The sequence below is a fragment of the Schistocerca americana genome, chromosome 2 (assembly GCF_021461395.2).
Source record: "Schistocerca americana isolate TAMUIC-IGC-003095 chromosome 2, iqSchAmer2.1, whole genome shotgun sequence".
Classification (NCBI taxonomy): Eukaryota; Metazoa; Arthropoda; class Insecta; order Orthoptera; family Acrididae; genus Schistocerca; species Schistocerca americana.
Window position 1 is genome coordinate 1,013,941,724 of NC_060120.1, and position 17,188 is coordinate 1,013,958,911.

The 17,188-nt window shown below is 43.6% G+C and overlaps 1 protein-coding gene across 1 annotated transcript; it reads right to left on the reverse strand.

The window, feature by feature from the left end:
* Positions 1–379: 379 nt before the first annotated feature.
* LOC124596358 (hexamerin-like) lies at positions 380–14,651 on the reverse strand. The gene is made up of 10 exons (XM_047135466.1): positions 14,496–14,651; positions 12,222–12,355; positions 11,974–12,132; positions 11,709–11,886; positions 8,709–8,998; positions 6,079–6,237; positions 5,823–5,987; positions 5,616–5,744; positions 5,232–5,535; positions 380–849 (listed from the first exon to the last, which is right to left on the reverse strand). The coding sequence occupies exons 1-10, from the start codon at positions 14,566–14,568 to the stop codon at positions 446–448; spliced, it is 1,995 nt and encodes a 664-aa protein (XP_046991422.1). The 5' UTR covers positions 14,569–14,651; the 3' UTR covers positions 380–445.
* Between the last annotated feature and the right edge of the window lie 2,537 nt (positions 14,652–17,188).

Sequence of the window (17,188 nt, forward strand, 5' to 3'; positions counted from 1 at the left end):
ATATTTTTTGGGAACTGTTTCATGATGGTTAGGGAGCCATTCGTCGAATTAGAGAGTCTGACACAAAGGTTCCAAAGTATGAAGAATCAATCAGGAAAAGTGCACTTGCTCGAATAGCATACAAGCCTTTATATCAGATTTCAAAGATTTAGATGCATTTCCGACGACTTTTAGAGTCCAATTTTGAGTACTGATAAGCGGCAGCCAACCATCAAAATCACTTCCAGCTACCTTTGGACAGAGTAGGTGGAGACAACTTCAGTATGATGCTCTTTCACACACTATAATTTGTGAGAAACGGACTCATATTAAATGTTTTGCTATCTTACCAGATATGAGAGGAAGTAGGGACCCAGATCAGGAAGTGAAACACATGTAGTACGAAAGACGAGGTTTTATTGATTGCATTGCACAGCGTTTGTCGTTTTCACCCCCCAAACCGCCTTCATGCCACAGTCGCGACGTCTTCTTGGCGCCTGTGCATGACGACGATGTTCTGGAAGCGCGCGTTAGCCAGGTCTTCAAACTCGAAGCCGCGGATGGGCCTGTCGAAGGGGAATCCCAGCGGTCGGGAGTCCTTCACGGCGACGTAGAACTCGTCACGCAGCGGCCGCTCGACCGGGCTGACGATGACGAAGGCGCTGAGCGGCATGCCCGCGGGAGTCCCGCGCGGCAGCATCAGGCGCTGGGGGAATCCCCAGTAGTAGCGTGACTCGCCGGACACCACCTTCTCCTCTCCTTTGATGCCAGCCAGGGTGCGCGCGTACAGCTCACCAAAGCTGGGGCTCTCAGTGCCAGACATGGCGTTCTGCCGGGAGCTGCGCACGATCACGTTCTCTCCGGCTTGCACTGCGAAACAGATGCATAAGTATTATTAATCGCATTTAGGTACGCCGTGCGTCCAAAAAGCGACTAGTGCTACAAGTAGACTGAAGTCACAAAAGTTATGGGATAGAGATGTGCACATATACAGATGGCGGTGCTGTTGCATAGAAAAGGTATGAAAGGGTAGTACATTGTCGGAGCAGTCATTTGTCTTTCGGTGATTCATGTGAAAAGGTTACTGACGTTGTTATGGCTGCGTGACAGGAATTAACAGACATTGGAAGCAGAATCGAGTTGGAGCTAGATGCACGGAAGTCGTTGTGGCAATTCATTATTCCGAGACACAATACAGCTCACCATGGCAACCTAGTGGCCGACCGCCTTCACGTAACAACCGAGAACAGCAACATTTGCCAAGATTTGTCACTGCTAACAGAAATCAATGTAAGACGTACGGGAAACGTACCACTTAGGACAGATCGGCGAAATTTGGCGCTAATTGCATAGACCCAGTTGTCAATCAGGAATTGTGCAAGCTGATGGTGACTCCATAATGGTGTGGGCTGTGTCTCATGGAAATGACTGCGTTCTCTGGTCCAGCCATAGAGATTACTGATGTAAATGGTTATGTTCGGCTACTTGGAGATGATTCGCAGCCATTCATTGATTTCATATTCCCAAAAAAAAAGAGGGAACTTTAATGGATGACGTTGCGCCATTTTACCGGGCTACAATCGTACACGACTGGTTTTAAGAAAATTCTGGACAATTCGAGTGAATGATTCGGCCACCCAGATGGCCCGACATGTATCCCATCGAACATTTATGGGACGTAATCGAGAGATCAGTTCGTGTACAAAATCCTGTACCGGCAATACTTTCGCAATTATGGATAAATATATATAAGTATTATGGTTCAATATTTATACAGGCGTCTTCCGGCGACATGTTGCGTCCATGCCGCTTCGAGTTCCCGCACAATGCCAGCCAGTAGGAGGGACGACACGATATTGGAAGGTATCCCAAGACTTTCGGCGTCTCAGTGTACAGGGTCCTATAGTCTTTTCATTGTCCATAAATGACGTGTAATTGGCTTTGTCCCATTGGAAATACCAAATGTACGCTGATGACCTCCAGTCGAATCTAAAGGAAAAATCTATAAACCTGAAGGGAGCTACCGACAATCGCAGTGCCGATGTGTGCGCATTATTGAACTGGGCGCAGGATGTATTGTTAAAACTCATTCCACCCAAAACCCAAGCGGAACTTGTAGGTCATCCTAGGCTCATTAGCCCGAAATATCTTGAATCTCTACTTTGATTAACCCTAAATGGGACAAATGGCAACTTCTATGCTTCAGCAAAGAGTCTAGGGGCAATAATAAATGAAAACATAAATTGGACTGAGCACGTAAGTCTAATCTCCAAGAAGGCATCAGCAACAGTCCAAGTCCAACAAAAATATAATAAGTTCTTTCATCTTGATTTGAAAAAGAAACTTGTAAGAAAACTTAAACCTTCTGTTATTGATTATAGCGCTGTTATACTTCAAGGACTTGTCATAAAAGCTCGCGGCGCCTGGAACTGGTTATGAACGCCTATGTTCGCCATTGTGTGATGTTCGACTGTTTGATGACATTTACCGTCATATCCACAGCTATCGTGCTGCATGCAGACAAGCGCAGAGATTTCCATACCCTCTGTCTTCTCTATCTTATCAGTTAACACTGTCCCTCATATCACTCATCAACCTTAACTTTCTTGTCTGAACAACGCGGCAGAAACACCCTTTCCAATCGGAGCAAAATGCTTTCTGTTCCGCTCCATCATTCAGCCACCTTCTCGAAGCTCATTTTAGAAGCAGGAACTCGACTCTGGAATAACCTCCCGCATTATATTAGAGAGCTAAATAACATCTCCATCCTCAGAAAACAGGTAACGACATATCTATTCAGGCTACATTAAGGATTACCATTGTCCCTATACGCACTCGTTACCCTTGTGCATCCCTCCTTCCAGCCACATCGTTCTCGTATCCCACTATTCTTAGCCCATGCAGTCCCCTTAAATTTCCCTTTCCTACAACCTGCTGTATCAGAAATGATCTATTTTGAACACCTGTAAGTTCTTCTTTAATCTGCCACTATCATTATGGTTATTAGCGTCACAATTGAGTTATTATTATTATTATTATTATTGTTACTATTAGTTGTAGCAGCTGTAGTAGTACAACTAATGACGATGTTAACTTTAATAATTCATGGTCAGTATAAATTACTCACAGTGCCACGTCAGACACTTTCTTTCTTTCACTGGTGCCATGTCCCGCGCTGACGCAGGGTCGGCATTGTGAGGAACGGATTTGGCAAGGTTAGTGGAAAGCGATGGCCAGATGCCCTTCATGCCGCCATTCCGTACCCCCTGGGACGCAATTAGTGTACCCCTGCTGTCTGCATCTAGTGTAATTCATGGAATAGTGCGAACGTGTTCAGATGTCTGCGAGTCGTGTAACTATGGCGGAACGTGGGGATCAGCCCAGTATTCACCTAGCGGGATGTGGAAAACCGCCTAAAAACCACATCCGGCCTGCCCAGCACACCGGCCCTCGTCGTTAATCAGGCGGAAGGATTCGATCCGGGGCCGGTGTGCCTACCCGAGTCCAGGAAGCAGCGCGTTAGCGCTCTCGGCTACCCTGGCGGATTGTGCCACTTCACACTCTCTGATCACTTTAATACTTTCTATCACATTAAAATTGATATTTCTTGGGTAACTATGATGTAATAGATACTCTATGTGTGAAACCCTGGTCAATGTAAGAAAGAGTCAGATGGCCGTAATCAGATCAGGTGAAACAAAGAAGACAGTAAAAAAAAAGATTCGAGCTGTGAAAAAAGACGAATGTCGTGAATGAGATATCAATAATAGGGGAGCAAGTGCAGAAAACCTGCACTGTTGTCTAGGTGAGATGTAAGTGAAGGTGATTTCCTGTTGCCTTCCTCCTGTCGATTATGGTGTATCTGCGTGTACAATGGAGTATTGAGGTTGTGGTGTTGGATGAGGGGAAGGGAACCGGTGAAATTCGTTGCCGGCACAGAGCCTACTCCTTTTCTGACATCACTAAGTGGACCCTCGAGCTTAACATCCCCATCCATCGGGTGGACCGCCGTCAGCAGTGTCACATGCTCTCATTTCGTGAGACACTACAGAGAGCTACCGAATGTAATCCGGGATACTGGCGCAAAGGCTGGCGATCAGGGACTTCACGTCACCATCTTTCCTCCCACTGCAGTCCAAATACTGGCAGAGAAAATTCGAACTGGTTCCTCCGATCTGAGTGTCTCCAGATTACCGATTTCGAATACGGAGACGGAGTGATACACCCAAGTCTTATTAATGTTGATAAGGCTTCCTTCTATGAGCGTTCAGACACTCTTACCTACACTATAGGTGACATAACCACACTGGACAAAAAGTTCTTCACCCAGAGGAGTGTGACACAAGCCTTGGGTGAAGCAGACAGCCCACAAGTCCCGTCAAGTGCGTCAGATGTAGCTGGAGCTAGCCGTTGGCAGTTACACCCTATAGAACCACTAGACTGTGGGGACGCTGACTGCTACATGTCACCCGTTTTCCAAATACTCAAGAACATTTTTGCTCGCATTAAGATCGGGCGAAAAAAGAGGGACTTTCTGGGTATTCTTCAAACCAGGAATGTACGCATGCAGCCATGTGAATCAGGCTGTCATCAACTTAGATGGAAATGTCCACAGCATACTCATAATGACAATGTAGAAGAAAGGACGACATTTGATCACTGACAATGCTGAAACATATCTCCTGGTTCATGTTCTCAATACCCTGAATAAAAAAGCTCAAGTCATGCTACAAAAAGCACTCTCATCAGAACTTCCACAATCAGTGGGCTAAGCAGGTCATCGGGCCTACCAGCACTTACTCATTCTCTTACATACTCTCGACTGGTGTAGATGCTAAGTATACAGTGATGATGATGATGAGGTCCTGTACTCCGAGGAGCGTAGGGAACGATGCGGGAGACCCGGACTGCCGTACTAGGCAAGGTCCTAGGGGAGGTGCTTTGTCATTGCCTTCCTCCGACCGTAATGATGATGAAGACGACAAAACAACACCCAGTCATCTCGAGGGAGGGAAAATCCCTCACCCGGTCGGTAATAGAGCCCGGGACCCCGTGCGCGGGAAGCGAGAACGCTACCACAAGACCACGAGCTGCGGACACATACAATGAATACTTCGGATATTAATCGGTGGTGCAATGAAAATGGATAGCTGCCGGTATCTTTAAGGAGCCGTTAAAGAGCACCCAGGAGTGTACTGTTACTTATACACAGTAACGTACGGGTTATGAATAAGATATGTCTGTTATCTTACGTGTGTATGGGAAGACGTCCATCATCACGTAGTAGTTCTTCCTCTCCTCCAAGGTGTACTCTCGACCATAAGCGTCGAAGCGCGGTCCGTAGAAAACGCGCACGATGGCGTCCACCTGCTTGTCGCTCGTGACCTTGATGTGATAGTTGAACGGTTTGTGGTTGAGGCGGGGCTGGCGGACAACCACGTAACTTTTGTCGTAAGCCTCTCCAACGACGTTGCTGACGTCGATGTCGAACTCGTCAAAGAACGTGACCAGTTTGTCGAAAGTGACGGAATCGACCTTCACGCCAGGCATCGCTAGCTGAAATATAATTTGGACACTTTAATATCTGCTCTATCTGTACGCTGCTCTATTTCGTAGCGTCTGCTTCATATACTTACTTCTTGGTGCGTGTATGGTGCCAGTTGGTTCTTGTAATGCTCGAAAATGGACAGCATCCGTTTCGCAATTCTGTAGTACAGGGGGTCCCTCAACATGGTCTCCGGCTTCTCGAGAACGCTCGGTTCCACCTGCAAATTCGCACGTGTGTGATAAAATCATCGCGGTATTTTCATTGACAGCCAACGAGTAAAACTGTTAATACTTACGCCGTATTCGTGCTCTGGGTCAGAGATGTGACCGAAGATGGAAATGAGCCCTCTGTACAAAGAGCCGTAGAATTCCTTGTGAATGGTTGATGCGCTGCCCTCGATTACGTTTCCGATCATTTCAGTGGCGTCCTTACCCCTCACGGTATGCGTGTCGGCCTTCTCCTGTTTCATTCAAAATATGGTTCAATTTCAGTCAAAACCTGTAGATTTTACCTTAAAATGTTTGGCAACATAAGAAAAAAACTGAGCTTACATCGAAGAAAAATCCGAGATCGATTGCAGATCGGATCCTCCTTTCATAGTTCTCGACTTCCTCGATGTAGAAGGAGTCAACATCCCTTGGAATCACGCCTTCAGGACGAGCAGGGGTCTCCAATCCGCTCTGCAGCCGAATCTCTGGGTAATAACCAACCTGCAAAACATAATGATATGTTCTCTGTATCACTATTATCTGTCATGAAATATTTCAACAGTTGTGATAAAATATAAGGAATTATGTAATGCAAAGAGCTTCGTTACTAGCTACAAAGTCTTTCGTGTTGGAGTTGTTCATTTTGTACTAAAACTCATTAAAACCATTTGCTTGAATTGCTGTCTAGCGATCCGAAAAGCAGGTTGTCCTGGACACCCCACAATTTGACGACGACTAGGCGGGATTTAACAGCTCTTCTGTCCATTTTGCTTACAAATAGATTTGTTTTTGGAGATGGTCCACGTTGAGCAAAACACAATTTAGATTTAGATTTAGATTCCCCAGTCATGTTTCAGCATCATCAGTGGGCTTTTTATTATCTTTCTTGTTAGTACATGCTGTGTATTCCTAGGTTTTTATGTTATTCATCGCAGTTGTTTTAATTCACAGTCTGCCATTTTTTTTCTGGTTTACTACAGTTTGCAAACAGTAACAGTGAAAGTTAGTTAGTGCAAGCCTTCACAGTGATAATAAGGGTGAAACCAGAAAAAAATTCCGCACTATGAAATAAAACAATAAATAACACAAAAAGTCAGAAAGTCCGCAGTATGTAGTAACAAGAAAGATACTAAGAACCCCTACTGATGATGCTGAAACTTAAGCGAAACATGTCTGGGAAATAAAAATAAATAATCTGTTTTGCTCGAGGCCGACCCTCTCCAAAAACAAGTCTGCAAGGAAATGGGTTATCCGCAGCCTATGTGCTTGTTTCCAGAACGACGTTTCACTCTGAAGCGGAGTGAAAGTGCGTTTTTTTTTCTTTATTGAGTTTCGATTTCCCCCCGAAGGGGCCGGGCTGGCAGCAGATTAGTATGCCGCTCTTCATCCTACAGACTTTGTTTTAAAAAGATGAAGAAATAATAAAAACAGGCGATAAAATCGGAGACTTAAATGGTAACATGGCGAAAAAATCGTGGAACTTAAAACATAGAACAAAGGGATGATGATGCTAATAAAAATACATATGAAGCAGACAGGTAAAATAATAGACAGGCAATTAAAAAACACGGCGACAGTCTGGTTTCTGTTCGCAAAAGACATAAAATTCACACCCAGCGACAGCATGGTTTCTGTTCGCAACACTTGGGAAGGACGAACAACACTGAACATTCACTTAAAAACTGCACTAAAAAGTTGGAAAATATGACACACCACAACCGAGAGCAGGTGGTAGGAAACTGGACAGATAATGGGAAAATAAAAGGGGGGAAAGAGAGGAAAAACGAAGGGGGGGGGGACGGGGGAATGAAAGTTCGTTCTGGAAATAATCCCCTTGGCTATTGATTACAAGGGAACCTCCCCATCGCACAGCCCTCAGATTTAGTTATAAGTTGGCACATTCGATAGGCCTTGAAAAACTGAACACAGATCAATCGAGAAAACAGGAAGAAATTGTATGGAACTATGAAAAAATAAGCAAAATATACAAACTGAGTAGTTTATCTGCAAGATAAGCAATATCAACGATAGTGTGAGCCCGAGAGCGCCGTGGTCTCGTGGTTAGCGAGAGCAGCTGCGGAACGAGAGGACCTTGGTTCAAGCCTTCCCTCGCGTGAAGAGATTAACTTTTTATTTTCAGTTTATGTGACAAACGCTAATGTTTTCATCACTTTTTTGGGAGTGATTATCACATCCACAAGAAAACCTAAATCGGGCAAGGTAGAAGAATCTTTTTACCCGTTCGCCAAGTGTACAAGTTAGGTGAGTCGACAACATATTCCTTTCATGTGAGGCACATGCCGTCACCAGTGTCGTATAGAATATATCAGACGTGTTTTCCTGTGGAGGAATCGGTTGACCTATGACCTTGCGATCAAATGTTTTCGGTTCCCATTGGAGAGGCACGTCCTTTCGTCTACTAATCGCACGGTTTTTCGGTGCGGTCGCAAAACACAGACACAAAACTTATTACAGTGAACAGAGACGTCAATGAACGAACGGACAGATCATAACTTTGCGAAAATAAAGAAAGTAAACTTTTCACCCGCAGGAAGACTTGAACCAAGGATCTCTCATGCCGCAACTGCTCATGCTAACCACGAGACCACGGCGCTCTGCAGCTCACACGATCCTTGATGTTGCATATCTTGCACATAAACTACTCAGTTTGTATATTTTGCTTACTTTTTCATAGTTCCACACAACTTCTTCCTGTTTTCTCGATTGATCTGTGTTTAGTTTTTCAAGGCCTATCGAATGTGCCAACTTATAACTAAATCTGAGGGGGGTGCGATGGGGACGTTCCCTTGTTAGTTAGCAACGGAATACAGCCAGCACGGTTCGACACCGGTAACGGTTGTTTATTCTTCATTGTGGCTGCTGTCTGTACTTTTTTGTAACAATTATCCAGTATTTTCAAACATCCTCAGCTCCATTACTTCAATTTTCCACCATTTTTTGCGAGATCTTACCTCCACGGGCTTGTAGTAGTCGACTGGGGCGACCTCTGGGAGCTTGTGCGACAACCTCTCCAGGTAGTAGCGGGCCAGCAGCTGCCGCAGGGTGAAGTAGAAGGTCTCGCCTTTGCGCGGTATGTCGTACTTCAGCCAGAACGGGAACCGGTAGTGCATGTAGGCGAAGAACGAGTTGAGGCCGACGTCCTCGGTGAAGTAAGACAGCACGTCGTCAGGTTTTCGGGGCACTGGATAGCCCGTGTAGTTGGACACTATCACGTAGGGCTTGTCCTTGGTGCCAGCGAAGCCTGCACAGGTAACATTGCCCATTACGATTTCTCAGGCATCTATCAGCTCTTTGGAATGGACGATTACACGACAAAATATTTTGTACTATACTGGACACGTTAACATTTAATTCCACGTGCCTCCTAACGGAGAACCGTGTTAAGAAACATCGCACTGCTACCTACCGATCATAGTTGTTATTGTGTTAAGGGCCGAAATTTTCGTAGTTATTTGTACATCAAGCTGTAGGTGGAATGAATAAAAAGCAGGGTAAGTGCTAGGAAAGAAAGACTCAAGGATAAGCTTGAAGGTATATTACTGTACCATCCCACAGCAGCAGTGACGAACATTAGCTGTTAAATTCTATGGAAGTCATTGCATGGGATAACATCCGAACAACAACTTTTACATAGATGTCATTCTTTCCCCACAAAAATAATGTTTATCATTTCGAAACAGCAAATCACATGACCGATCTTATAAACAAATTTTCATAAGAACTAGCTGCTGGACAAGTGTTTTCACATTTATCGAGAGAAGAACAGTGCATGGTGGATAGATATGGCACGAAGCGAGGTGACTGTGTCAGAACACTCCCTCGTCTCGAATTAAAGTTACAGCTTTATCTGTTTTTCTTCTGTTCTCTCTAGTATGCAGCAGAACGAAAATTTATCCACTGCAAAGCGACGAGCCACTGCAGGTGTAGCTACTGTGTGTATACATCTACATCTACGTGATTACTCTGCTATTCACAATAAAGTGTCTGGCAGAGGGTTCAATGAACCACCTTCAAGCTGTCTCTACCGTTCCACTCTCGAACGGCCCGCGGTAAAAACGAGCACTTCACTTTTTATGTGCGAGTCCTGATTTCTCTTATTTTATCGTGATGATGATTTCTCCCTATGTATGTGGGTGCCAACATAATCTTTTCAAAATCGGACGAGAAAACTGGTGATTGAAATTTCACGAGGAGATCCCGCCGCAACGAAAAAGGCCTTTCTTTTAATGATTGCCACTCCAATTCACGTATCGTGTCTGTGGCACTATGTCCCCTATTTCGCGATAATACAAAACTAGCTGCCCTTCTTTTTACGTTTTCGTTGTCATCCGACAGTCCCACCTGATGCTGATCCCACACCGCACAGCAATACTCCAGAGCAGAGCGGACACATGTGGTGTAAGCAGTCTCTTTAGTAGACCTGTTGCAACTTTCAAGTGTTCTAAGAATGAATCGTAGTCTTTGGTTTGCTCTACCCCCATCATTATCTACGTGATCGTTCCAATTTAGGTTATTTATGATTGTAACCCCTAAGTATTTAGTTGAATTTACAGCCTTCGGGTTTGTGTGACTAATCACGTAATCGAAATTTGGCGTATCTCTTTTAGTACTCATGTGAATAACTTCACACTTTTCATTATTCAGGGTCAGTTGCCACTTTTCGCACCGTAGAGATATCTTATCTAAATCATTTTGCAATTCGGTTTGGTCATTTGATGACTTTACGGGAAGGTAAAGGACAGCTTCATCTGCAAACGCCGGCCGAAGTGGCCGTGCGGTTAAGGGCGCTGCAGTCTGGAACCGCAAGACCGCTACGGTCGCAGGTTCGAATCCTGCCTCGGGCATGGATGTTCGTGATGTCCTTAGGTTAGTTAGGTTTAACTAGTTCTAAGTTCTAGGGGACTAATGACCTCAGCAGTTGAGTCCCATAGTGCTCAGAGCCATTTGAGCCATTTGAGCCATCTGCAAACAATCTGAGAGGGCTACTCAGATTGTCTCCTTTGTCGTTAATATAGATCAGGAACAATAGAGGGCCTATAACACTTCGTTGGGGAAGCCGTATGTTACTTTTGTTTCACTCGATGACTTTCCTTCTATTGCTACGAAATGTGACCTTCCTGACAGGAAATCACAAATCCAGTCACACAACTGAGGCGATATTCCATAGGCGGGCAGTTTGGCTAGAAGAACGGTATCGGAAGCCTTCTGGAAATCTAAAAATATGGAATCAGTTTGACATCCCCTGTCGATAACACTCATAACTTCATGAGTATAACGAGCTAGTTGTGTTTCACAAGAACGATATTTTCTGAATCAGTGCTAACTACGTGTCAATAAATCGTTTTGTTCGAGGTAATTCATAATGTTCGAACACAGAATATGTTCCAAAACCCTACTGCAACAATAGTGCATCATTAACTGGCGTGTGTCATCGTCGAGCAGGATAGCAAGTTACTGGTGCCATCGTGGCCCCATGAGAAATGTTCCTGTTTTGTTATGGCCAAGGGAGAAAGCCACTAACGATGTAAACATACAGAAAACTCAACTCACATTTCCGCAATATGAGGCTTCCAGACCCGTTGAGATTCAAAGTCCCAATTATTGTGACAGCTGGGAGGCTGGTTTCTCTACGTCGTTGGTGTCAGACTCTGGTCTTACTTTGGCACTTAGGGATGAAGTTGTTTACTGAACTAAACATTCAAAATCAGTTGGAAAATTTTCATCTGGTGTGTCGTAATGAATATAATGTAAGAGACTTAGATAGGTGTAAAGAGGGCCTCATGGCCGTAGTCTAACCAGCATTAACAAACAAATAAAAATCAAATATATGGGAACCAGGGTGCCCTTTCCACTTTCAAAAAAATAGAAGAAAATCAGTGCCCTAGGCGGCTGTCTAACTTCGATGCTCGGTAGACCTGGTGGTGGTAACGCCCAACCACTCGGTCGCTTACCTTGGAAGCGTGCGTCGTACGCCTTCTGGATGGCGTCGGACTTGACGAAGAGCTGGGGATAGATTTCGTAGGGGGGCGGCAGGGTGATGTTCCTGGTATCCTCGCGATGCAGCACGGCGACCGTGAAGGCGTACACGAACTGGCCCGCGTTCATGTGCTCCCTCATCCACACGGCGGTCTGCAACAAACAGGCAATTGACGGGATTCAGTGGCAGCCCAGCATACGCTATGCTTAGCGTTCGCTCAACAGACCAGTGTTCAGTACCTTGTAGAACGTGTCAAAGTCCTTAGCGTAGAACAAGACGTCGAAAATACTGATCACTTGATACGTGTCGAACTTGTAGAACGGGGAGAAGGCCTCTCCGCGTTGTTTGGAGTAACCGTATTTATAGTACTTCAGGAATTTCTCGACCACTTCTGGTTTCTGTTGAGAAAAATAGTGAATGGATTAGACACGACAAGGGACTATAATAATCGTTACAAATAGTTTATGAGGGAGAGCAAGTAGCATACCACGTATTTGTCAATGTTTTCCTCTAGCTTGTAGCTCTGCGCTATGCTCTTCAGTTCTTCATCGAAAATGGGCCGGTCCAGCAGGTACAGTAGGTTGTAGATTTTTTGCTGCTTTACGAGAAGTTCCTGGTCGGCTGAAAAATTAAAATGAAACAGATGTAAAGTGCATCGTTTCCGAAAGTATTCTATTCAGCTAATAATTGCGTTTCAGTTGGTTTCTATTGTTTGAGCAAGTATTAAACATCTACAGGTCTTTCCTTCTCATTTCAACCCTAATTACAGGGAAGCTGATCAAAGGAGCTATAGGAATAAAACCCCAAACACTTTAAAGAAACGTTGTTGTATGTTATGATATATTAGCAAGAAGCAACCAAAGAAGATAAGCTCTGCATTAGGAACAGTTCTGGAGAAAGTAGGCCCCTGTCTAATGTGTGACTAACTTGGGACGTTAAAATCGTTGATTAGTAAGTCATTTCTGTGGTTTCTCCACGCCAACAAAAAAGCTGATCATATTAGGAAAAAGATCACGACCGTTTCCATTTCCCGTCCTTTCCGAAATGCCTGAATGACCAATGTCTGAAAACCATAATTGCTGTAACAACATGACTCGGACATTAGAGGAGGAATGATTTTCTTAGTGCTAATAGGTGTCCAGTATTAGCGAAGGCGGAACACTATTGCTCACAGAATAATGGAGCAAATACACAGATATTTTGTACAAGTTAAAATTTCAAAATAAATTTAATGGTGTTTGCTGATTTCCAGATAATTCTATGTTAGTTAGTGTCACATTCCGTTACAGAATTAGGATGAATTTTGGAGGTACACTACCAAGAAAAATTTACATAATGCCGGATGAATATCAGAAAAAATGGAAATGAGCGTATGGCATCGTTGGCCGGGGGGTCGCATCCGGTGAAGTTGGGACGCCAACTGCAAGTCTTATTTCAGTCGACGCTACATTGGGCAACTTTTTCGCCGCTGAGAAGGATGAAATTACAATGAGGGCAACACAACACGTTGTCCCCGAACGGAGAAAATCTCCAACCCGCCCGGGAATCGAACCCAGGCCCTCTTGCATTGGAGTTGCGATTATGAGTAAAAACCACATTTCACGTATTAGTGGAAGGAATTAAGTTGGAAGACCTAGATGGATTGATGGCATCTGTGGCACTACAGGCAGCGATCGAGAATGTAAGGGAATATGACTAGATTCCAAACGAGTGGGAAGTACACAGTATCTATGGGGACGAAGTAGTTTGAACAATGAAAATGGATGAAATTCTAAGAAACGCAATAATCGTCTAGAGAGCAGTCAAACAAACTCAAAGAATCACAGACGCATTATTTCTACGGACCAGAATCGATAGTGACTTGTTACATATACTGGCCAGTCTTCTTTGTGAAGGACTTGAACAAATTTACTCTAAGAATAGTAGGTAGGGGAGGATCACAGACGAGAAAATCATGTGCCAAACATAAAATGTCGGGAAAGATAGAAGAGAAGGTAAAATGTTGCGTTAGTGGATGAAAAAGATTACTAAAGATACTGGAAAAAAATTTGTACGTTATAAAGAAGAGAAGAAACCAGTCTCTATGATATGAAAAAAGCATATTGTCTAAATGGTACGAGGATTACTTAAATGATGGAGAAGAAATAGAAGTGTTTGTAATGTGGTGCTACAGCACTAAAAACCTTGTGGAAGACAAAGTTGAAAATGAATAGATAGATAAAGGTACAGGCTACGTACAAAATACGTGAGAAGTTGTCATGAGAAAGAGGACAATTCATTTTGATATGTAGTAAACGGTAGGTAACTTCGCACTGTAAAGAAAGGTAGGACAGACGGTAGCAAATGGTTGCGGATATTGTTTACGAAGATGAAAAGGAAGAGGTGGAAGAGGGCCTCAATCATTCGACGGGCTAATGACTATAAAAAGAAGTACCCCAAAAATGCTCACCATACATTTTTAGAAATATAGAGCATACACAACTATTTATTCCATTTTTTATCGTTTTTTACGTATAATAGGCTATACGTATTATTTTCCACTACCTGCAGTCTAAGTCAAAAGGCTTCGTTCTCAGGCATATATTGTGATAATTACCGAACTATATGACTAACAATGAAGCCTTTTGGCTTTGAAAGCACCTAAAATTGGACATAGAATAGTAATGAGAAGGGATTAGATAAATTTCTTTCTTCGCTGTAAGAAATCTGTCAGGTGCCATTGCCATCTCTTGGATCGCTATGGAAGCAGCGAGCTACTCACCATACTTCTCTGGTACAACTGGGGCGGCCAGAGCCACTAGCAGCGACAAGACGGCGAGGGTGGATGTCCTCATGTTGCCTGCCGAGGAGTACGCCTTCGCCACGTTTAGGGGGTCCCTATATAGTGCGGCCGACTGAAGGTGAGCGATTGCCCTGGTCGGGTTATCTGGACTCCTGCGTGCACTGACCTGCCCCTGCGGGCACTGACCGCGGTGCAGACTTTCGCGAGGTCTGCGTGTCGTCTGTCGTGGCCTTCAGAAGCGGTGCAGTTCGATAGCCTCCCAAAAAGATATTCATTTTTGCAGCAAGCTTCTGAGCATTTCAGTATAGTCAACGAGCTACGTCACTTACAGTAAATGGGAAAAATTGCCAAGTGTAAGATTGGTTGTTACTTGTGTACCTATCGTAGGTGGTTAGCATGAAAGATTTCAAAAACATACGTCTGTAACCGAATGTGATGCAAAGCATAAGGCGGTCTCTTCTGACGTTCAATTTATTTTATTTTCTATTCCCGCCGGTTGCTTAGTATTTTTATTTGTGAAAACTCGGAACAGGTGCATAAAGGGTGTGCGGACATTTGCCACGATTTTACCTGCTCCGAAGGGTTGGGTCCCTTTTCTCCCCCTCCTCCTCCTCCTCCTCCTCCTCATCGCTTACTGAGCGTCTCCGGTGGTTTAATTAACATAGAACCAGAATCTCTTTGGATTTTCCGCCACATTTCTACAGAGAGTTTCGTTGTGGAAACTATTAAATGCATCTCGCATTGGAAACGGCACCAAATTTCGAGTCTCAGTAAAACTTCGCCAATCTGGGAGATTTTGCGTTCGTCTAAATTATGCTTGCCTTTTTCGGTGCTCCTGCAGCAGCTTTCTGTCGTGTTTTGTGTACTACGGGGGATCAGTTCCGTCTCTTATTAATTTATTTGGTATGAATCTCTCGAGTGCTGTTGATACTATTTCTTTGAACTTAAGCCACATATGGTCTTCACTTACATAGTTTGGGAGGATTGGAGACTGTCTGTTAGAAAGACGTCAACCGAATTTTTGGTTGCTTTTATAAATAGATATATTTCGCGTTTAGTTTTGGTGAATTTCTTTGTTGCGGAATTGAGTCTCGCTACGACTGTGTGTTCACTAATCCGTGTATGCGTCGTAATGCTCAGGATTATTTGTGGCTAAGAGGTCAAGTGTGTTTTCGTAACTGTTTACAATTTGAACGGTAGCGTTCTCGCTTCCTGCGCCCGGGTTCCCGGGTTCGATTTCCGGCGGGGTCAGGGATTTACTCTGCCTCGTGATGGCTGGGTGTTGTGTGCTGTCCTTAGGTTAGTTAGGTTTAAGTAGTTCTAAGTTCTAGGGGACTGATGACCATAGATGTTAAGTCCCATAGTGCTCAGAGCCATTTGAACCATTTTTTTTTTTTTTACAATTTGAATGGCCTCGTGAACTAATTGTTCAAAATAATTTTAAAAAAAGTATTTAGAACAATTGCGGAAGTTGTTTTCTATCTACAATATGGTCTGAAAATGTATTTTTGTCAACATACGGAAAGTAGATTGAAATCACTGCCAACTATAATTGTATGAGTAGGCTACATATTTGTGAGGAGACTCAAGTTTTCTTTGAACTGTTCAGCAACTGTTTCATCTGAGACCGGGTGTCGGTAGAAGGAGTCAGTTATTAATTTACTCCGGTTGTCGAATATAACCTCTGCCCATACTAAGTCACAGGAACTATCTGCTTCAATGTCGCTTGTGAGCTGAAACACACATTACATTATTTTTCCTTAAGTTGTGCTTCTTGTTTCTGTTGTAGTGCAGATCATTACAATTACGGCTTTTCCCTCCAAAACCTAAGATGCTTTCTCTGTGACCCTGTAAATACCAGAGCTAAATAATGTAGATCAACAACGTACGTTACAAGGACAGCGTTCTGTATTACTTCATTTCATTATTTCTAAAATTTTAAAAATGTACGTCAATCATAGATGTTTTTATCTCTATTTAGTGAACGTATTTTCAGTCATGTTTTGAACATTGTCCCCCTACACTTTATTCACTAATGTTTCACCGCACGGATATCGCATTTTAGAAAGTACTTAATATGGAGTATGTCGTTCTTCTTTTCAGACATTCACATACCCATTTCTTCTTTCCTTATTGTCTTTTGGGCATTCAGTTGTAGTAATTAAAGTAGACACAAATGCAGTGATCAAAAAGAAATGATTAGCGTACATTCGCATTCTCTTTACATCGTTCCTTTCTTGTTGCTCCCATGACGATGGACTCTTTCTTTCAGAATCAGTAAGCGTGGAAGGAAGGTATTTGTGTTTGGCAGAACTAATTACATACTGACATAATTGTCGGTATTGCTTTCGTTTCCCAAAAGTAATAAATATTTTGATTTCCGAAAAGAAGCTCTGTATTTGGCCGAGATGTTGAAGAAGAAGGTCCCTTACGTACTGATTGTATCGAGTAAGATGTGGTGTCGGCGGTTTGAAAGCGGACAGAAGAAGTACGAGGAAGGGCGTCCCTTACCTGAGGGATCGCTGCCTGGCGAAGGGGCAAGTGTGGCAAATGTCCGGCGTGGCAAATGTCCGCCATTCGCATAAAGCAGGGAGTTGTGTGTATTGAAGGATAATGTGTAATCATTATGTTCAAGAAGTCATTTATATCAAGATGATGCTTTCACTTTGTGA